Source organism: Aspergillus oryzae, chromosome 1 (assembly GCF_000184455.2).
Source record: "Aspergillus oryzae RIB40 DNA, chromosome 1".
Classification (NCBI taxonomy): Eukaryota; Fungi; Ascomycota; class Eurotiomycetes; order Eurotiales; family Aspergillaceae; genus Aspergillus; species Aspergillus oryzae.
Window position 1 is genome coordinate 3,920,528 of NC_036435.1, and position 13,570 is coordinate 3,934,097.

Sequence of the window (13,570 nt, forward strand, 5' to 3'; positions counted from 1 at the left end):
GCCGCCCACTAGGAATCCCCGGGCCCAAGGGCCGAACCGCCCCCCGGCAGGCGGTGTCCGCCAACCAAACAAGGTCGGGAGAAACAAAAACTCTCCCATCCCGATTCTTCTTCCTGCAGACAACCTTCACCATTCTCTCCGGGGAGGAAGGACCCGCCCTGCGAAGTGAAAAGTCTCCAGTAGCACAACTCCAAGGGCCGCCCATCAGGAACACGGACAATCCTATCCCCATTGCCAGAACACTAAATCGCCAATCACTCCGGGCATTCGATCAGTGTTACCAACTTTTCACCTCATCGACTTGTGCGCGCCAACCCCATCATCCAATCCCAACAACAAACATACCCGTCTCAATCCCAGTTTCAACCTCACCAATCCTCTAGGCTAGATCAAGAAACAGAGAATCAAAATGGTCTTCATCCGCCTAATCGTCAAAGTCTACCCACGCGAACAACTCTCGCACGCATACCCGACCCCGAACAGGAAGCCACCCACCGCCTCCTCCGAACATGAAACCAAGCCCGCATCCTTCCTCCTCGCGCTCCCCAACCCGGAAGAAACCTCCCTCGGCGAGCTCGCCCGCCTGATCCGCTCGAAATGGGCCAAGCTCCGTCCCAATGCCGAACCCCTCGATATCAAGAAATTGCTGGACGATAGTCGCGACATGGTGGATTTGGATGTGGATATGACGGTTGCCGATGTCTGGGTCAATCAGGCGCGTGCGAAACGTGATGAGGATGACCAGGTCGGTACGGTAAGGGTCGTACAGAGGCCTGCACCGTATGCGCCTGTGCGGTTTCCTTCTGTTGACCAAGATTGGGGGGTTACTAAGGAGGAGAAGTTTAGAGGGAAGTTTGAGACGATTGAGGAGGCGGGGGAGACTGAGACTGATAGTGAAAGTGGGAGTGAGGAGAGTGAGGAAGAGGAAGAGGAGAGTGAGGGTGAGAAGGGGAATTTGATTGATGCGCAGGCTAGGGCGGTGAATGGTAGAGACAATGAAGAAAGTGAAACTGATGAGAGCGAAGAAGAGGACAGCAGGGAGGAGAGCGACAGCGGAAGCGAGGAAGACGATAATGAGCAGGTCAATGGACGCGCCAATGTGGAGGAGTCCGCGGATGAAGGTGAGAGTGAAGAATCAGCACCAGACAATGATATCCGCATGGAGGATAGCCTGCCCGAAACGCGAGTGCTTAAGAGAAAGATGAGTACCGAGGAACTCGAGCCCAGAAAGCAACCCCGTCTGGCACAATCGAGCCAAGCGAGTGCGGGCGACGCCGAAAACGTCCATGGGACCCCGGTTAGCAGTCCCTTGGGAACGCGCAAGCGCGACGCTGATAGAGCGCCGTCATTCTCTGGGCTCGGTCGACGTCTGAGCTTTACAGAGAGACCGGCCCTGTCGCATGGCCTTGGTCTTGGTATTACGAAGAGCCCTCCTCGCAAGCAACCATTCTTGATGGCTGATCTTCTTAAAGATTCTACACAATCCGAGTCCGGTCCGAGCGACACGAGAGTGTCGCCTACATCTGTTCCCCCTAGTAGCGCACCTGCTATCCGTCGCAGCTCGGGTAACCAACACCCCTCAACCCCAGCCAAGTTACAAACGCCGGCAGATAAGGTCAGACTACTTCAATCCGCTCTTCGTAAGGATTCCCCCGCCGAACGGTCCCCCGAACGCCGATCCGTGTCCTTCGCCGAAGGAGAAGACCATGCCGTTCCTACCTCCGTCCCTGTGACGAGGGCAACTTCCCGGGTCATTCATAAGGAGCAGAAGAATGTGACCAACTCCGGCTCTAAACAAGCCCCCCCAGAGCCAGAAGAGCCGTCAGACAAAGAAGAGGAGTTCAGCACGGGAATAAACCTGGAGATAAACGAGTACGAAAGGGCACTCCAAACACATGACCTCGACGAGAAGTCCGAATACACCCGCAAAGTGAAGTTGGCAGCAAAGAAATGGCAGATTATGAAGAATAACAAGGACAAGGGCCGGAAAAGAATGCAGGAGAGGTACAAGAACGCAGTTAACGACCTCAGGATCCTACACCGGGATATTGTCGAGCTCTGGGAGTTCAACAAACCACCCTCACCGCGCCCTAAGTCCCAAATACCGAATGGCACACCAGCTACAAAAAAGCTATCCCGAGATCCTACCAGTTCCCAGAACCGAAAATCCCAGGACCCCTGGGACGTTGAAATCCTAACTCCCAGGGCGGACTCCAAAAAGCTCATTCCAAAAAACCTTCCACCCTCACAGACCAGTCGCAAATCTTCGGACCGCGAAGAAGCTCAAGCCCAACAACAAGATAAGGGGCACCAGAGCGTCGAAATCCCCCCGCCTAAGGCTGGCGGCAGTGCAGAAAGACGACTAGGGTCCAAAAAGCTATCCCAGGAGAGGCCACCATCCCCACCTTCAGAATCCGAATCCGAAGCAGAATCAGAAAAGTCCGGGTCAGAGGAAGAAAGCACTGCAAAACAGCCGGAGCGCAAGAAATCATCCTCACAGGAGAAGTCACCATCTCCGCCCGCTGGGTCCGAGTCAGAGGATGAATCCGGCTCTGAGGAAGAGGAAGAAGAAGAGGAGGACAACGCTGCACCAAACCAGGCCGACTCCTTGACTAACCTGACTTCCACAGTTGAGGCATCTATACCCGATCCCGTCCCCGAGTCCGGTTCAGGCTCAGACTCAGAAGAACAATCAGGCTCCGACGAAGAGGATGAGGATGAGGATGAGGAAAAGCAAGGGGAAGAGGAAGAGAAAGACAGACCCACAGACGAAGAAAGCCAAAATAAAGATGCCGACCAACACGAAGAAAAGGAAAAGGAAATGGTCCAGGAACCAGAAACTCAAAAAGACGATATAGTCCCAGAAACCGAAGAGGAGCGAGAGCAAGAAACCACAACCCCAGCCCAATCCAACCCACCACCAACAGAAACCCTTTCCAAACCCAACCCTGCCGAAGAAGAAACTGAGTCCGACGCGGATGAAGAATCAGACGGAGAAGAAGAAGAATCAGACAATGAATCCGACAAAGAAAACCGCTCTCTCCCGAAACCAGCCTCGACAGCAAAAGCCAACGTCCTCCGTCGCACAAGTCTCAATCCCCCTTCATCCCAACCGAACCCGCCCTCCAGCCAGCAACAACCAACCTCCTCTCAATCAACCCCCACCGGCTCCCGACCAACCCGCAATACCCTCAAATCCCTCCTCTTCCAGCAACGCGCAGAGCAGGCCCAGGCGCGTCTAAAGAAAGAGGAAGAGGCGGCGAAACGGAAGAGCCAGCCGCGTAAGGATATCTTCTCGGGGCCGTCGGATTCTGAGTCCGAGGATGAGGACGAGAGCTCTAGCTCTAGCTCTAGCTCTAGCGAGAGTGAGAGTGGCGCGGATGCGGGCGATATCTTGTCTAGTGGCAGAGTAGGGAAGCTAAGGGCCGCTATACCGCGGAAGTGAGTCTTTTATTTTACTTTCTTTCGTTTATTTGTGTTGTTTAGTGATTTTGTTTGTATTGTATAGTTTGTTTCCTTTCTTAGATGCAGGTCGTTATTTGCTGGGTGATGGGTAGTGTATCTAATTGAATCTGAGCATACGTTAGTACTTAACAGCTTGGTATGAATTGACGCAATACTTCATAACCTGATATTGTTGTAGAAGATCTAAGGGGTACTTCACATGTTCTATACAAGACTAGGAAAAATACATAACCACTATAACCCAAAAGTATATTGTAGGATAAATAAAGTGTCGATGAATGTATAATAACACAACAGAGAATTCATAAGATCATGCAAATATATCACAGATGACAATATGCAAAATATGCGATATATGCAATAACCAAAACAATCTTTTATTCCGGCACGGTAAAGTACCGCTCAAAGCGGTCGATCCGCGTCAACTTGAGATCCACGATAACGGAGTGACAGCTCATGAGTAAGCTCGGGAATCTGACGGTCCAGAAACTCAAATATCCTTCGGGCAGACCACCGATGTGGGCCTTCAGATGCTCGGGCATGTCATTGTAGTGATGGCACTTGTTACGTAATGCCCGTAGGAGATCGAGCATCTTTGAACCGGTGTACTTGCGCTGCTTGCCCAGATTGTCTTTGAAGGAAGTGGGGAGCTGACGCAAGAAGTCCATCTCTGGGCCCATGACGCGTGACGCGACGGATTCCAGACACAGGAGAGCTTCGGACGGTGGGTCACGTGGTTCGAACTCGAAATGGTCGGATACATCGCAAAGGAAGGTGAGACGGTCAGATGGATTCCAGAAGAATGGATGCGTCAGGACGGAGCTGGCGTCGGGTCTGGAAAGCATTAGCATGTCGATGTTAAACACTGTGAGAGGAAAATCTTACCGTTTCCGTGGATCAAGTGACAGCATCGACTGGATAAGATCGCGGGCTTCGAAGGCATAGTCACCCAGGCGCTCGAGTTCGTCGAGGTTGTGGTTGCCCTTGACAATATTGGCCTCGCGCATGAACTTGCCGTTTTTGTCAAATGGGTGGCTGCCCCTGGTCAGGACATAGTAGAACACACAACCCAGAGAAAAGATGTCGATAGCACGGGTGGCTCGTCGGTTGGTTTGGGGGTCAACAACAGCAGGCTCCGAAGACTCGGTATGCTGGGACTCAGTACTTTGAATTACCGAGCTCTTGTCGTCATCAACGAGGAGTTCAGGAGCCCGCCAGCCAGATGTTCCCGCAGCATGTGCCGTGGTGGCTCGGAAAGAGCTTTGATTATCTTCTAGTTTCTTGCACAAGCCAAAATCGGAGATGAGAAGACGCAAGGACCGCGCTCCAGAACGTCCTCTGGGCATGGCCACTAGGATATTCTGTGGTTTCAGATCACGGTGAACAATCTTGAGTGAATGCAGGTACCGAACACCGCAGATAATCTGACGCAGAATATCCGGCATGTTTACATCCAGTCCACCCTGGACCAATTGGGGGTAGTCCGAAGGGCGCTCCACCACATCTTGCAGAGAAGCTGGGCATAACTCGAGTGCGATGTAGAGAAAGCCGGCCGCCTGTTCTCGGCAAAAGTAACGAATAACGTTCGCATGGTCGTCACTCTCTTGTAACAAGCCAACCTCATGAGACGCTATGTCGTAAAACTCAACAAGCATACGCTTCACAGCGACGTCACGTCCATCAAACGAACCTCGGTAGACGACAGTTCCATGGCTTCCATGTCCCAGGACGACATCAGTGAATACCCTCAACCGGCCAATTTGGAGAACGCCATCCATCTCCATGATCTCGTTGGAAACAGTACGGACCATTTGCACATCAGGCTCTAAACGAGATTTAGGCTGGAGGTTGTTCACGTCATTGACAACCCGATCAGTTTGAGAGTCGCCTTCGGAGTCCGGCTTTTTGCCCCGCTTGTGCGCCTTGCCTCCACGACGGCCACGACGAGCTTTCTTTTTGGGCTTCTCCGCGCCATCTAAAGCCACCTCATCCACGTCCTCGTCGCCATCTGGGCCTCGAGAGGGCTCTCGAATGCGTACTCGCGGCGTGCTATCGGCCCCGAGGGTATTACGGTCTTTCTTGGGTTTGGGGGTTGTGTCGCCGCCCTGCTGTTGGTCTTCAGGAACACTGACATCAACTGTGACATTGGGCACTGGTCGAGCAGGGCTAGCATCTCGTTTGAGCTGCGCGCCAACGACTGGAGTCGACGGTGTGGACAGAGGTGGTTGGTAGGAAGAAATGATGTTCTTTATATCCAACTTCTGCTTGGCTAGTTCCTGAATATTATGAGAGTTGAAATAGATGAAGGCCCCGAAGAACAGTAATATCAACGTCACAAAGATGTCAACGGCGTTATCCCACCCCTTTCGAATGATCGTACTATGCCGTAACGCTGGAGGAAGAGCTAGATCTGAGTGACTGCGGGCCAGATCCTGGGGAGTACCATTGGAAAGCTCCGATCTCGAGGATCCCGACAGGCTGGGGATGTGACGAACAAAACGCGGGCCATTCAGCGAGTGCACACCAGCCAATGCGTCTCGTTGTTGACCGGGTGTCAGGCTCATGAGCGCTTGTCCATGACGGAAGTAATCCTTCTCGTAGCATTGTGCCATCTTGGCCCGCCCAGTGACCAACGGATAAGTCTCCTCCGACAAGGCATACCAACCGCCCGCTTCAGTGCTATCGATATATACACGGGTATCTCGATCATCCAATGAGCCATAATCAGGGTCAGGAGGTTGGAGAGGCTGCGAGAGAAGCACCAAAGGCGTGGGTGCGTCAGGTGAATCGAGATTGGTTGGGCGAATGACATCGAAAACCCGAGCAACTGGTGAGGAAAATCGTTGGGTATAACGCGGTCGTTCCATCCGAGAATGGTCGAAGCCTAGCACTACTCCATCATGCATGCTGTATATGTGGCTCTCATCCATGGTTCGGTAGTACTGATCTTGGAGGTCTAAGTCACGATTGTTGCCCGCCCATTCTGAGTATTTCAATGTACAGATCGGATCTCCCGTTTCGGTATTCTGGATAGCTACCGCGTATTCAATCCGACCGAGGACCAGTGTGCCGGACGGGGATTCGCAGTCATCCGAGTCCATGTCGAGTCCGTCCACTTTTCGACACTCCTGTCCCGAGGGGATTGGGCCTCGAGAACTGAACACGCGCAGAATGGTACCGGTGCGAGCGTCAATGGTATAGAGGGTGGTCTCCTTGCGAGCGGTATACGTAACGGCGGGGTCCGTTCCCGAATACGGTGTCTTGTCCACCAGGTCTTTCACCGTCAACCCCAACTTCTGCAATCCTGCGTCAGGTCCGGGACTGTATATAAAAAGGCTCCCGTCTTGACTCGGCTCAACGATCCATATGAAGTCATCTTCCGGTTGGGTCCGATCAAAACTGGATCGATTTGCTCGATGATAGATGCTTTCGACCATGGGACTACTGGGCACCTCGAGGGCCCAACGGGCCGTGCCAGTCTTGCGGTCACGAGCGTGAATGGAACCGTCGACGGTCGCCAGTAGGACAAAGTCCTCAACCTCCCAATCCTGCAGAGATCGCGCGTTAAGCGGCGTAGACAGGCCAGCAGACGGACTGCTGACCTGGGCAGGAGGGGCTCGAACGGCGCGGCCGGGGCCCGCCAGAGCCATAGTTGCTAGGGCGCTCGCATCGGTGGATTTCACGTTCAATGGAGTATACAAATCTTTTCCAACAGCATGGCCGGTGGACCCTAAGGGGACCGACAAGGTGGAAGGCAGGTCATGATGTTCCGGCTGCTGCTGCGGAGCAACAAGAACAGGGAGCAGAAGAAGAGCGACGCTGGCGGGGAGAGTCGATCGGGCGCCAGGCAGCCGCCACCGCATCCTGAAGGACTACAATGTGGGAACGATAGGCGTTGTAAATGTATCGACGTCGACGAGATGATACCCAACAGCTCATCAGTCTGTAGTGACGGTTGAACGAAGGGCTGGGTGGGAAGGAGAGGAACCTAGGGACGAGTGGAGGAGGAACCAGCCTCAAATGGGGTGGAAAAGGCACACGACCTGATGTGGTTTAGCGTTAGCACCACTCAGTTCCAGTCTTTCGAGAATGATGGCGGCGGGTGGAGATGACGGGGGGGATCATTTGCTTACAGGTAAGCACGTCGGAAATTTTCAATGGAAATGACAAACTGACTGAGATTGAAGATAGAAAGCGAAGATCAAAATCAGCAACGGAGAGAAAACAGAAAAGAAAAGGGGCAGGAGGACGGAGTACAGCAGGCGAATGGATGTGTGTGTGTGCGTCTTCGATATTATTAGAATTTCGGCTTCGAATGAATCAAATTAATTATTATTGAATGGAAGGCAGAAGAATTGCCTGGCAGTGGCCTCAGGCGCCTGGGCGGCGCAAGGGCGTAACTCCATCGGGGTTAGCGTGAGACGATTGTGACGCACCACTCCCGTCCATCACGCCATCTAGAACCATTCACCTTTTACCATACAGTACAACTGGACCACAGTACAACTCTCTCTCTCTCTTTATTGTCAGTTATTCCTTTGTCTGCCAGTCTGACATCCCGTGTTCGATTAACCTTGATCCATGAATAATTGAGGATTCTCACCAGGACTACTAGGTACATACTCACGGATGTCGGAACTTCAGCATTCCCATTGACATCCCTCTCGGAGCCCCGGATTGAATTAACCCGACAAGGAGTCAATGTCCCGTGCAACATGTCTCAATTATAATCACTAGTGATTGTTTCACTTTCCAAAACCCCTTCCTTATGGTAGACAATAGGAGCAATAATAGCATTAGTGACCTGGACAAGGCTTTTCATGAATAGGTCTCACCTCATATTAAGGCACTAACTAGTAAGCCTTCGTTGCGTACCACGTGATTTGACCGACCCTCATAGTTGCATGTCCTACATAGTACAGAGTACTACACTACGGACAGCTTTAAAGCAGTCATTAGCGGTTTATAGAATATGTGCTCATAGGAGCTACGATTTAGATTAATACCTATACAAAGCACCCGGCATGGGCTTGGTTTTAGCCAGCGGCTATAGTTAGGGTTGAAAGAAAGATATATATATATATCTTACATAGATACATCGATGCACATTAGATACTTTACTGTTCTTATGCCTAGCATGTTAATGAGTAGTTTCACTTAGCCTAGAAATGTTGTTCTTTTACAGAGTGCAGGAGCTTGCATATATCTTCTGGGTCTATGCCCTTTCCTATACCGTACTGTGTATGTCTTATTGAATTGACGTGCATTATCCGTACAAAGAGACGGCTGGGTAGATTGAATGATGTGCAAACAAACCAAACAGAAGGGTCTACCAGCCTGTTCCTGTCTTGGCTTACCCATTCACAACCCGAGGATGCCGCCGCGGTCAACAACGCAATGAATTATGCTGCTTTAGACATGGGCTCAGTTATCATCTCAGAATAGTCTCGTTCCAGAGGGACGATCTGATCACGTCGAGGATTTTGAAATCGATGACTTATATGCAGTTGCATGCCGGGGAGGAACAAACTCTCCGATGCGATACATTGGGTCAAAAACCTTAGACCAGTGATGTGTACCATGCCAGGACAAAGATTGTATATTGCACAATCCGGCTTTAACTTCTACCTCTGGAAACAACGGGAAGACGAGTGCTACAGGATTGAAGGTTTAAAAACGAGAAAAGCGCTGATTAAAGCTATCAAGCAGACTGGTGTTTAAGGGCTTTCTCTTATGCAGCTCGAATCTAAGAGTCTGTTGACTTGTGCTGCGGAGGAGTCCTCGGCTCCGCTTCCTTTCATTGACCCTAAACTTGACCAAATTTGGAAACTCATCGGAGAAGCGCTAGTCTACTCTCATAAATTGCAGCGAGGACTAACCTCCATGGTTTATGTTCAGTCCCACGTTTGGGCTTTTCAAGGACGCTCTCTTTGAGAGACATCATGTTATTAAACTAGACGCTTTGCGGTATCAGGTACTCATTATGCAAAATATGTGTTGCTTTTCCTGCGCTTGATCTGATCGAAAAAGGCCACAATCTTCGGCATGCCATTCCTAGGACTCTAGAACATCGCCTTGCGTATGAACTGCGCCAATTCAATAACGAATGGCCCTTGCTGGTTTCATCCATCAGTAATTCTATTCCCACAATGCCACAGTGAGCATGACTTACCATCATAGAGAAGTGATTCGCGCCGTGGGCCTTCTCAATGACAAGCTGACTCCCTGGGAAGAGATCTTCCCAGCCATTGCCAGAAAAGTCCCTTCTTTTCTCCGTCAAGAATTTTATTCCCTCCGTATCGTCCTTGTGAGGCATCAAGGGTGGCAAATTTGCATCATCCATAATACTAGTACAGGCCCAGATGAGGGAGACTTTGAGGCATTGAGAGTCCACGAGGGGCTCGGCCCAGTAATTGTGCAGGATATCGATGACCCCATTAAAGTGCGGAATCAACCAGTCAGGCTTCTTTGTGGCACGCCTCTTGCTCTCCTCCACATTAGGTTTCTTACCCAATTGGCCGAAGATGTTGAGCGAATCGCACATTTCGTAGAAGTGCTGTGGCAGTCGATCCAGGCCCCGGGGTGGAGGCGAGTCAATGAGGATAAGACTGCGAACCTCTTCTCCTTCGCCACTGAGTATCTGCGCAAGTCGATAGGCGAGAATCCCTCCCGCCGACCATCCACCGAGGTGGTAGGGGCCGGTTGGTCGGCGTCGACGCAGTTCATTCAGGTATCCCTCGATGAGATCGCCAAGCGAGCAGTGAGAGAGCTTCGAGGGGTCCTTGATGTATGGAGAGTTGAGCGCAATAACACAAGTGTCTTTATCGATTCGAGGAAGCGAAGCGTAGGATGTGGCAGAGCCTGACCCATCTGGGAGGAGGAATAAAGTTCTGCTACAGGTTTTCGGAGAGCCCTGGAGGACAACTGAGGTAGCCTGGCGGACAGTTTGAATCTGTTCCATGGTGTCACTGTCCTGCGATGAGATGGGAGTACCATCTACTCTGTCCTCAAAAAGCGAAACTCGTTCGACCGGGCTTGGGCTCCTACTTGACGTTTCTGCCGCAATTGAACTCGAGCTTGAGTCGTCTGTGAGGAACGATGTTAAGCCTGCCATGGTTGGGCTATCGAGGAAGACGGAATCTAGTTAGAAACTATCCAGGCCCAACTCTTCACGAAATCTGCTGACGATGACGAGGGAGAGTAGCAAGTCAATGTCCATATCGGGAAAGACGACGTCATCGATGAGATCCGCAACGGATATTCCGGCATCTTCGGATATGATCTGAAGAGCTGTAAGGAGGTCACCAATAGCTGCCTCTACTTGACTACATATCTTATCGATTGTTAAGCCCGTCAGCATCATCCGGTGCTGGTGGTGAATCCGGCGTGCGGTGGTTATGCAAAAGAGCTGACAAAGCGAGATATCCGCGTACCATCGAAGAAATTCCAACATTGTGTTGAGATTTGCTGCAGAGATGAAGCATTTCTGGCCTAGACTGCCACCAAACTGGCCATGTGCGCATCGGTTTCACAGTTGGACTTTTCGTGAACCTGTGCATCCTCCCTTTGTCAGACTGCACTGGCCATTGCCATTATTATAGTTCCAATAGTAAGGTGCTCAAGGGAAGCCCAAGACCCTCTCCCACCCGATCCAAAATACCGCGTCGATGCGTAAAAGGGCAAATCGAATGATATCTAGACTTTTTGCGTGCAAACGAAATACCATTCTCGCCCGATCAAGAGTCTGCCTGTGCCGCCTGTATTCTTCCCTAGGATATGTGCCTTCAGAACCACATAGTTGGTGAGCGGTAACCGTCAGAAGGAACAGAAGATTCATGATACAAGCAAAGGATGTTTTCAACCCTGTTCTGGTCAGTATACAGGCCTTATGAAGACATTTCATGTCACACATACAAGGTGCCCAGAATGCCTGGTAGTGTGCCGGCTGTAGGCTCGATATAAGGCTCAGCGCTGCATCTGACTCAGCCGACGCCGTCTGGCGAATCTGCGATCGTGCGGCATGCCACTCTTCATTTCGCTCTAGCTCGGAGGAAAGGTGATCCACATTGTGAAAGGGGCGGAGCAGTGCACGGAGGATTAGAATCTTTACAGATTGATAGGCGATGTGGAGAGACGCTGAGTCATTTGATGCTTGTTTACACCCGGGCGTCGGTTCCATGGCTAGGGATAAAGGTAGGTCAGTATACCATGTTGTGAGGTCTTGCATAAGAGGACGAGCGCTAGAGATTGTCAAACTAAAGTCTTTGCAGAGGGTGGACAATGAACGTAAGGAACTAAAGATAGGTCAGTTCACGTGGCCTCTTAAAGTGAAGATACAAGGGTTCCTTGAAGGCTATCCCAAGGCGATAGCTTACTAAAGACTTGTCAGAACTTTGTCCAGTATTGTGGTGAGCCTGGAGAATTCGATTGCATATGAATAAGTAGTACCACTGGTAGTGTCCCCAGGTTCAACATCGCTCGAATCCAATTCAGTAATGAGCCAATTATCCTTTGAGATGTGGCTTGGTCTGCCAAAGCTAAAGGCAAGCCATTTGTCTAGGGCGAATACCGCCCACGATAGACGACGACGGGTACGGACCTCATTTGATGGTAGGTTCCACATGGTAGGGTCTAGATGTAGACCAAGTGTTTGTGCCATTGACACAGTCATACCGAGAAGCGTCCACTTCTCTGCGCTGTCAAGCAACAAAGGATTCAGAGGTGGGTGCAATAGGAGGATGAGTGCTGCTTGCAAAGACTGAACTGTAGGTTGGGATATGGCATTATTGAGTTCGCTCCAGGCAATTTTGAATAAGACTTGCGGCGACGGAGGACTGTAAACGAACTCGATACATAAGTAGTCATCGAACGTCGTAAAGGGCTGAGTGATCAAGTATATCGCCGCTAGGAGATGTGCCGACGCGGCTCGTGGCGCTGGCAGGCTATCCTCAGACAAGATAGGAAATTGCCGGTTGATGAAACGCGAAAACCTGATGGTACGTTAGTGGCGATAGAATGCTGGCTCGAACTCAACCAACTCACAATTTGATCAGTCGTTCCCCAATCTCTGGAGCAACGATTTGCGATAATTCGGGCAACGCTTCCTCAGCAAATAGTGCTTCCAGGCTACTTGCGGCCTTCGACTCGTTGCTCAACTCGGGCTTCGACAACAAAAATTGCACTGGCATCTCTGCATCCTGCACTGAACGTATAGCAAGCTTGGAAAATGGAAACTCTGCCCTTGCATCGAAACGATAGTGTCGTAGAACATAGGGATCCATATCACCGGTCAAACCACATAGCTGAGAAGACAATGATGGGTGGTTATCGAGGGAGGGGGGACCCAGAGCAGGATTCGGCTGTATAGGAGACAATCCCTGACCCTCATAAATACTGAGCATTAGCTCGTCCATGATTCCATGATCTCCGCTACCTAGGACAGAGGTAGGCGGATCTTCAAGCCCTCGCACCAAGCTCACATCATATAACTGCTCGACAACCCTAGGAGCATCATCTTGCATAGGGCCTTCCGTCATATGCATGGCTGCTGTTTGCGCCGGCTGTACCAAGCTTGTAAATTCCAATGACTCGTTCATTCGCCCATCACTATAAACAGGTTCACCGCTGAAAGCGGTTTGTGACAGACAGGAAGTATTCGGTAGAGGACGCCTCTTCTTACGGACTATACGGTCAGTGAATTCGCAAGGTTGTCCATGAACCCTGCATAGGCGGCAAGGCGGAGCTGTCTCGATCTGACACGCCGATTTCCGCGAGCGACAAAGGTCGCATGCGCGTTGAGCTTTGCTCATGTACCTACGAGGCCCAGTCCCTGAAGATGGGTATCTTCTAGTAGATGTGCCATTGTCCATGTATCTAAACTAGTGATATTAGGGCCTGTGATTGAGAGAGAGAGAAAGAAACATAACGGAGCAGTGCCGGTCACGGGTGTCTAGAGACTATACCAAGCATAGATTAATGTTTCGTCACGTGTCAGTATTAGTCACTTATCCCAATTAGGCAGGTGGCTGGCTTTCTAGCCTCCGTGATTCGCGTTATTGACTTCTCTACTGCGTCTTACACTCATTTATTGCATCTGGTCTGGCGA

The 13,570-nt window shown here is 50.9% G+C and overlaps 3 protein-coding genes across 3 annotated transcripts; 1 reads left to right on the forward strand and 2 right to left on the reverse strand.

The window, feature by feature from the left end:
- Window positions 1–409: 409 nt before the first annotated feature.
- On the forward strand, window positions 410–3,445 carry AO090005000935 (uncharacterized protein; the record flags this gene model as incomplete). Its single annotated transcript, XM_001817887.1, has 1 exon — window positions 410–3,445. One exon carries the CDS (start codon window positions 410–412, stop codon window positions 3,443–3,445), a length of 3,036 nt encoding a protein of 1,011 aa, XP_001817939.1.
- A 397-nt stretch (window positions 3,446–3,842) lies between these two features.
- On the reverse strand, window positions 3,843–7,328 carry ireA (bifunctional endoribonuclease/protein kinase IRE1; the record flags this gene model as incomplete). The annotated part of the gene is made up of 2 exons (XM_001817886.3): window positions 3,843–4,299; window positions 4,351–7,328. The coding sequence occupies 2 exons, from the start codon at window positions 7,326–7,328 to the stop codon at window positions 3,843–3,845; spliced, it is 3,435 nt and encodes a 1,144-aa protein (XP_001817938.1).
- Window positions 7,329–9,527: 2,199 nt separating this feature from the next.
- Window positions 9,528–13,007, reverse strand: AO090005000933 (uncharacterized protein; the record flags this gene model as incomplete). Its single annotated transcript, XM_023233871.1, has 7 exons — window positions 9,528–9,581; window positions 9,638–10,551; window positions 10,618–10,956; window positions 10,998–11,029; window positions 11,112–11,759; window positions 11,841–12,455; window positions 12,508–13,007. 7 exons carry the CDS (start codon window positions 13,005–13,007, stop codon window positions 9,528–9,530), a joined length of 3,102 nt encoding a protein of 1,033 aa, XP_023089164.1.
- Window positions 13,008–13,570: the final 563 nt, after the last annotated feature.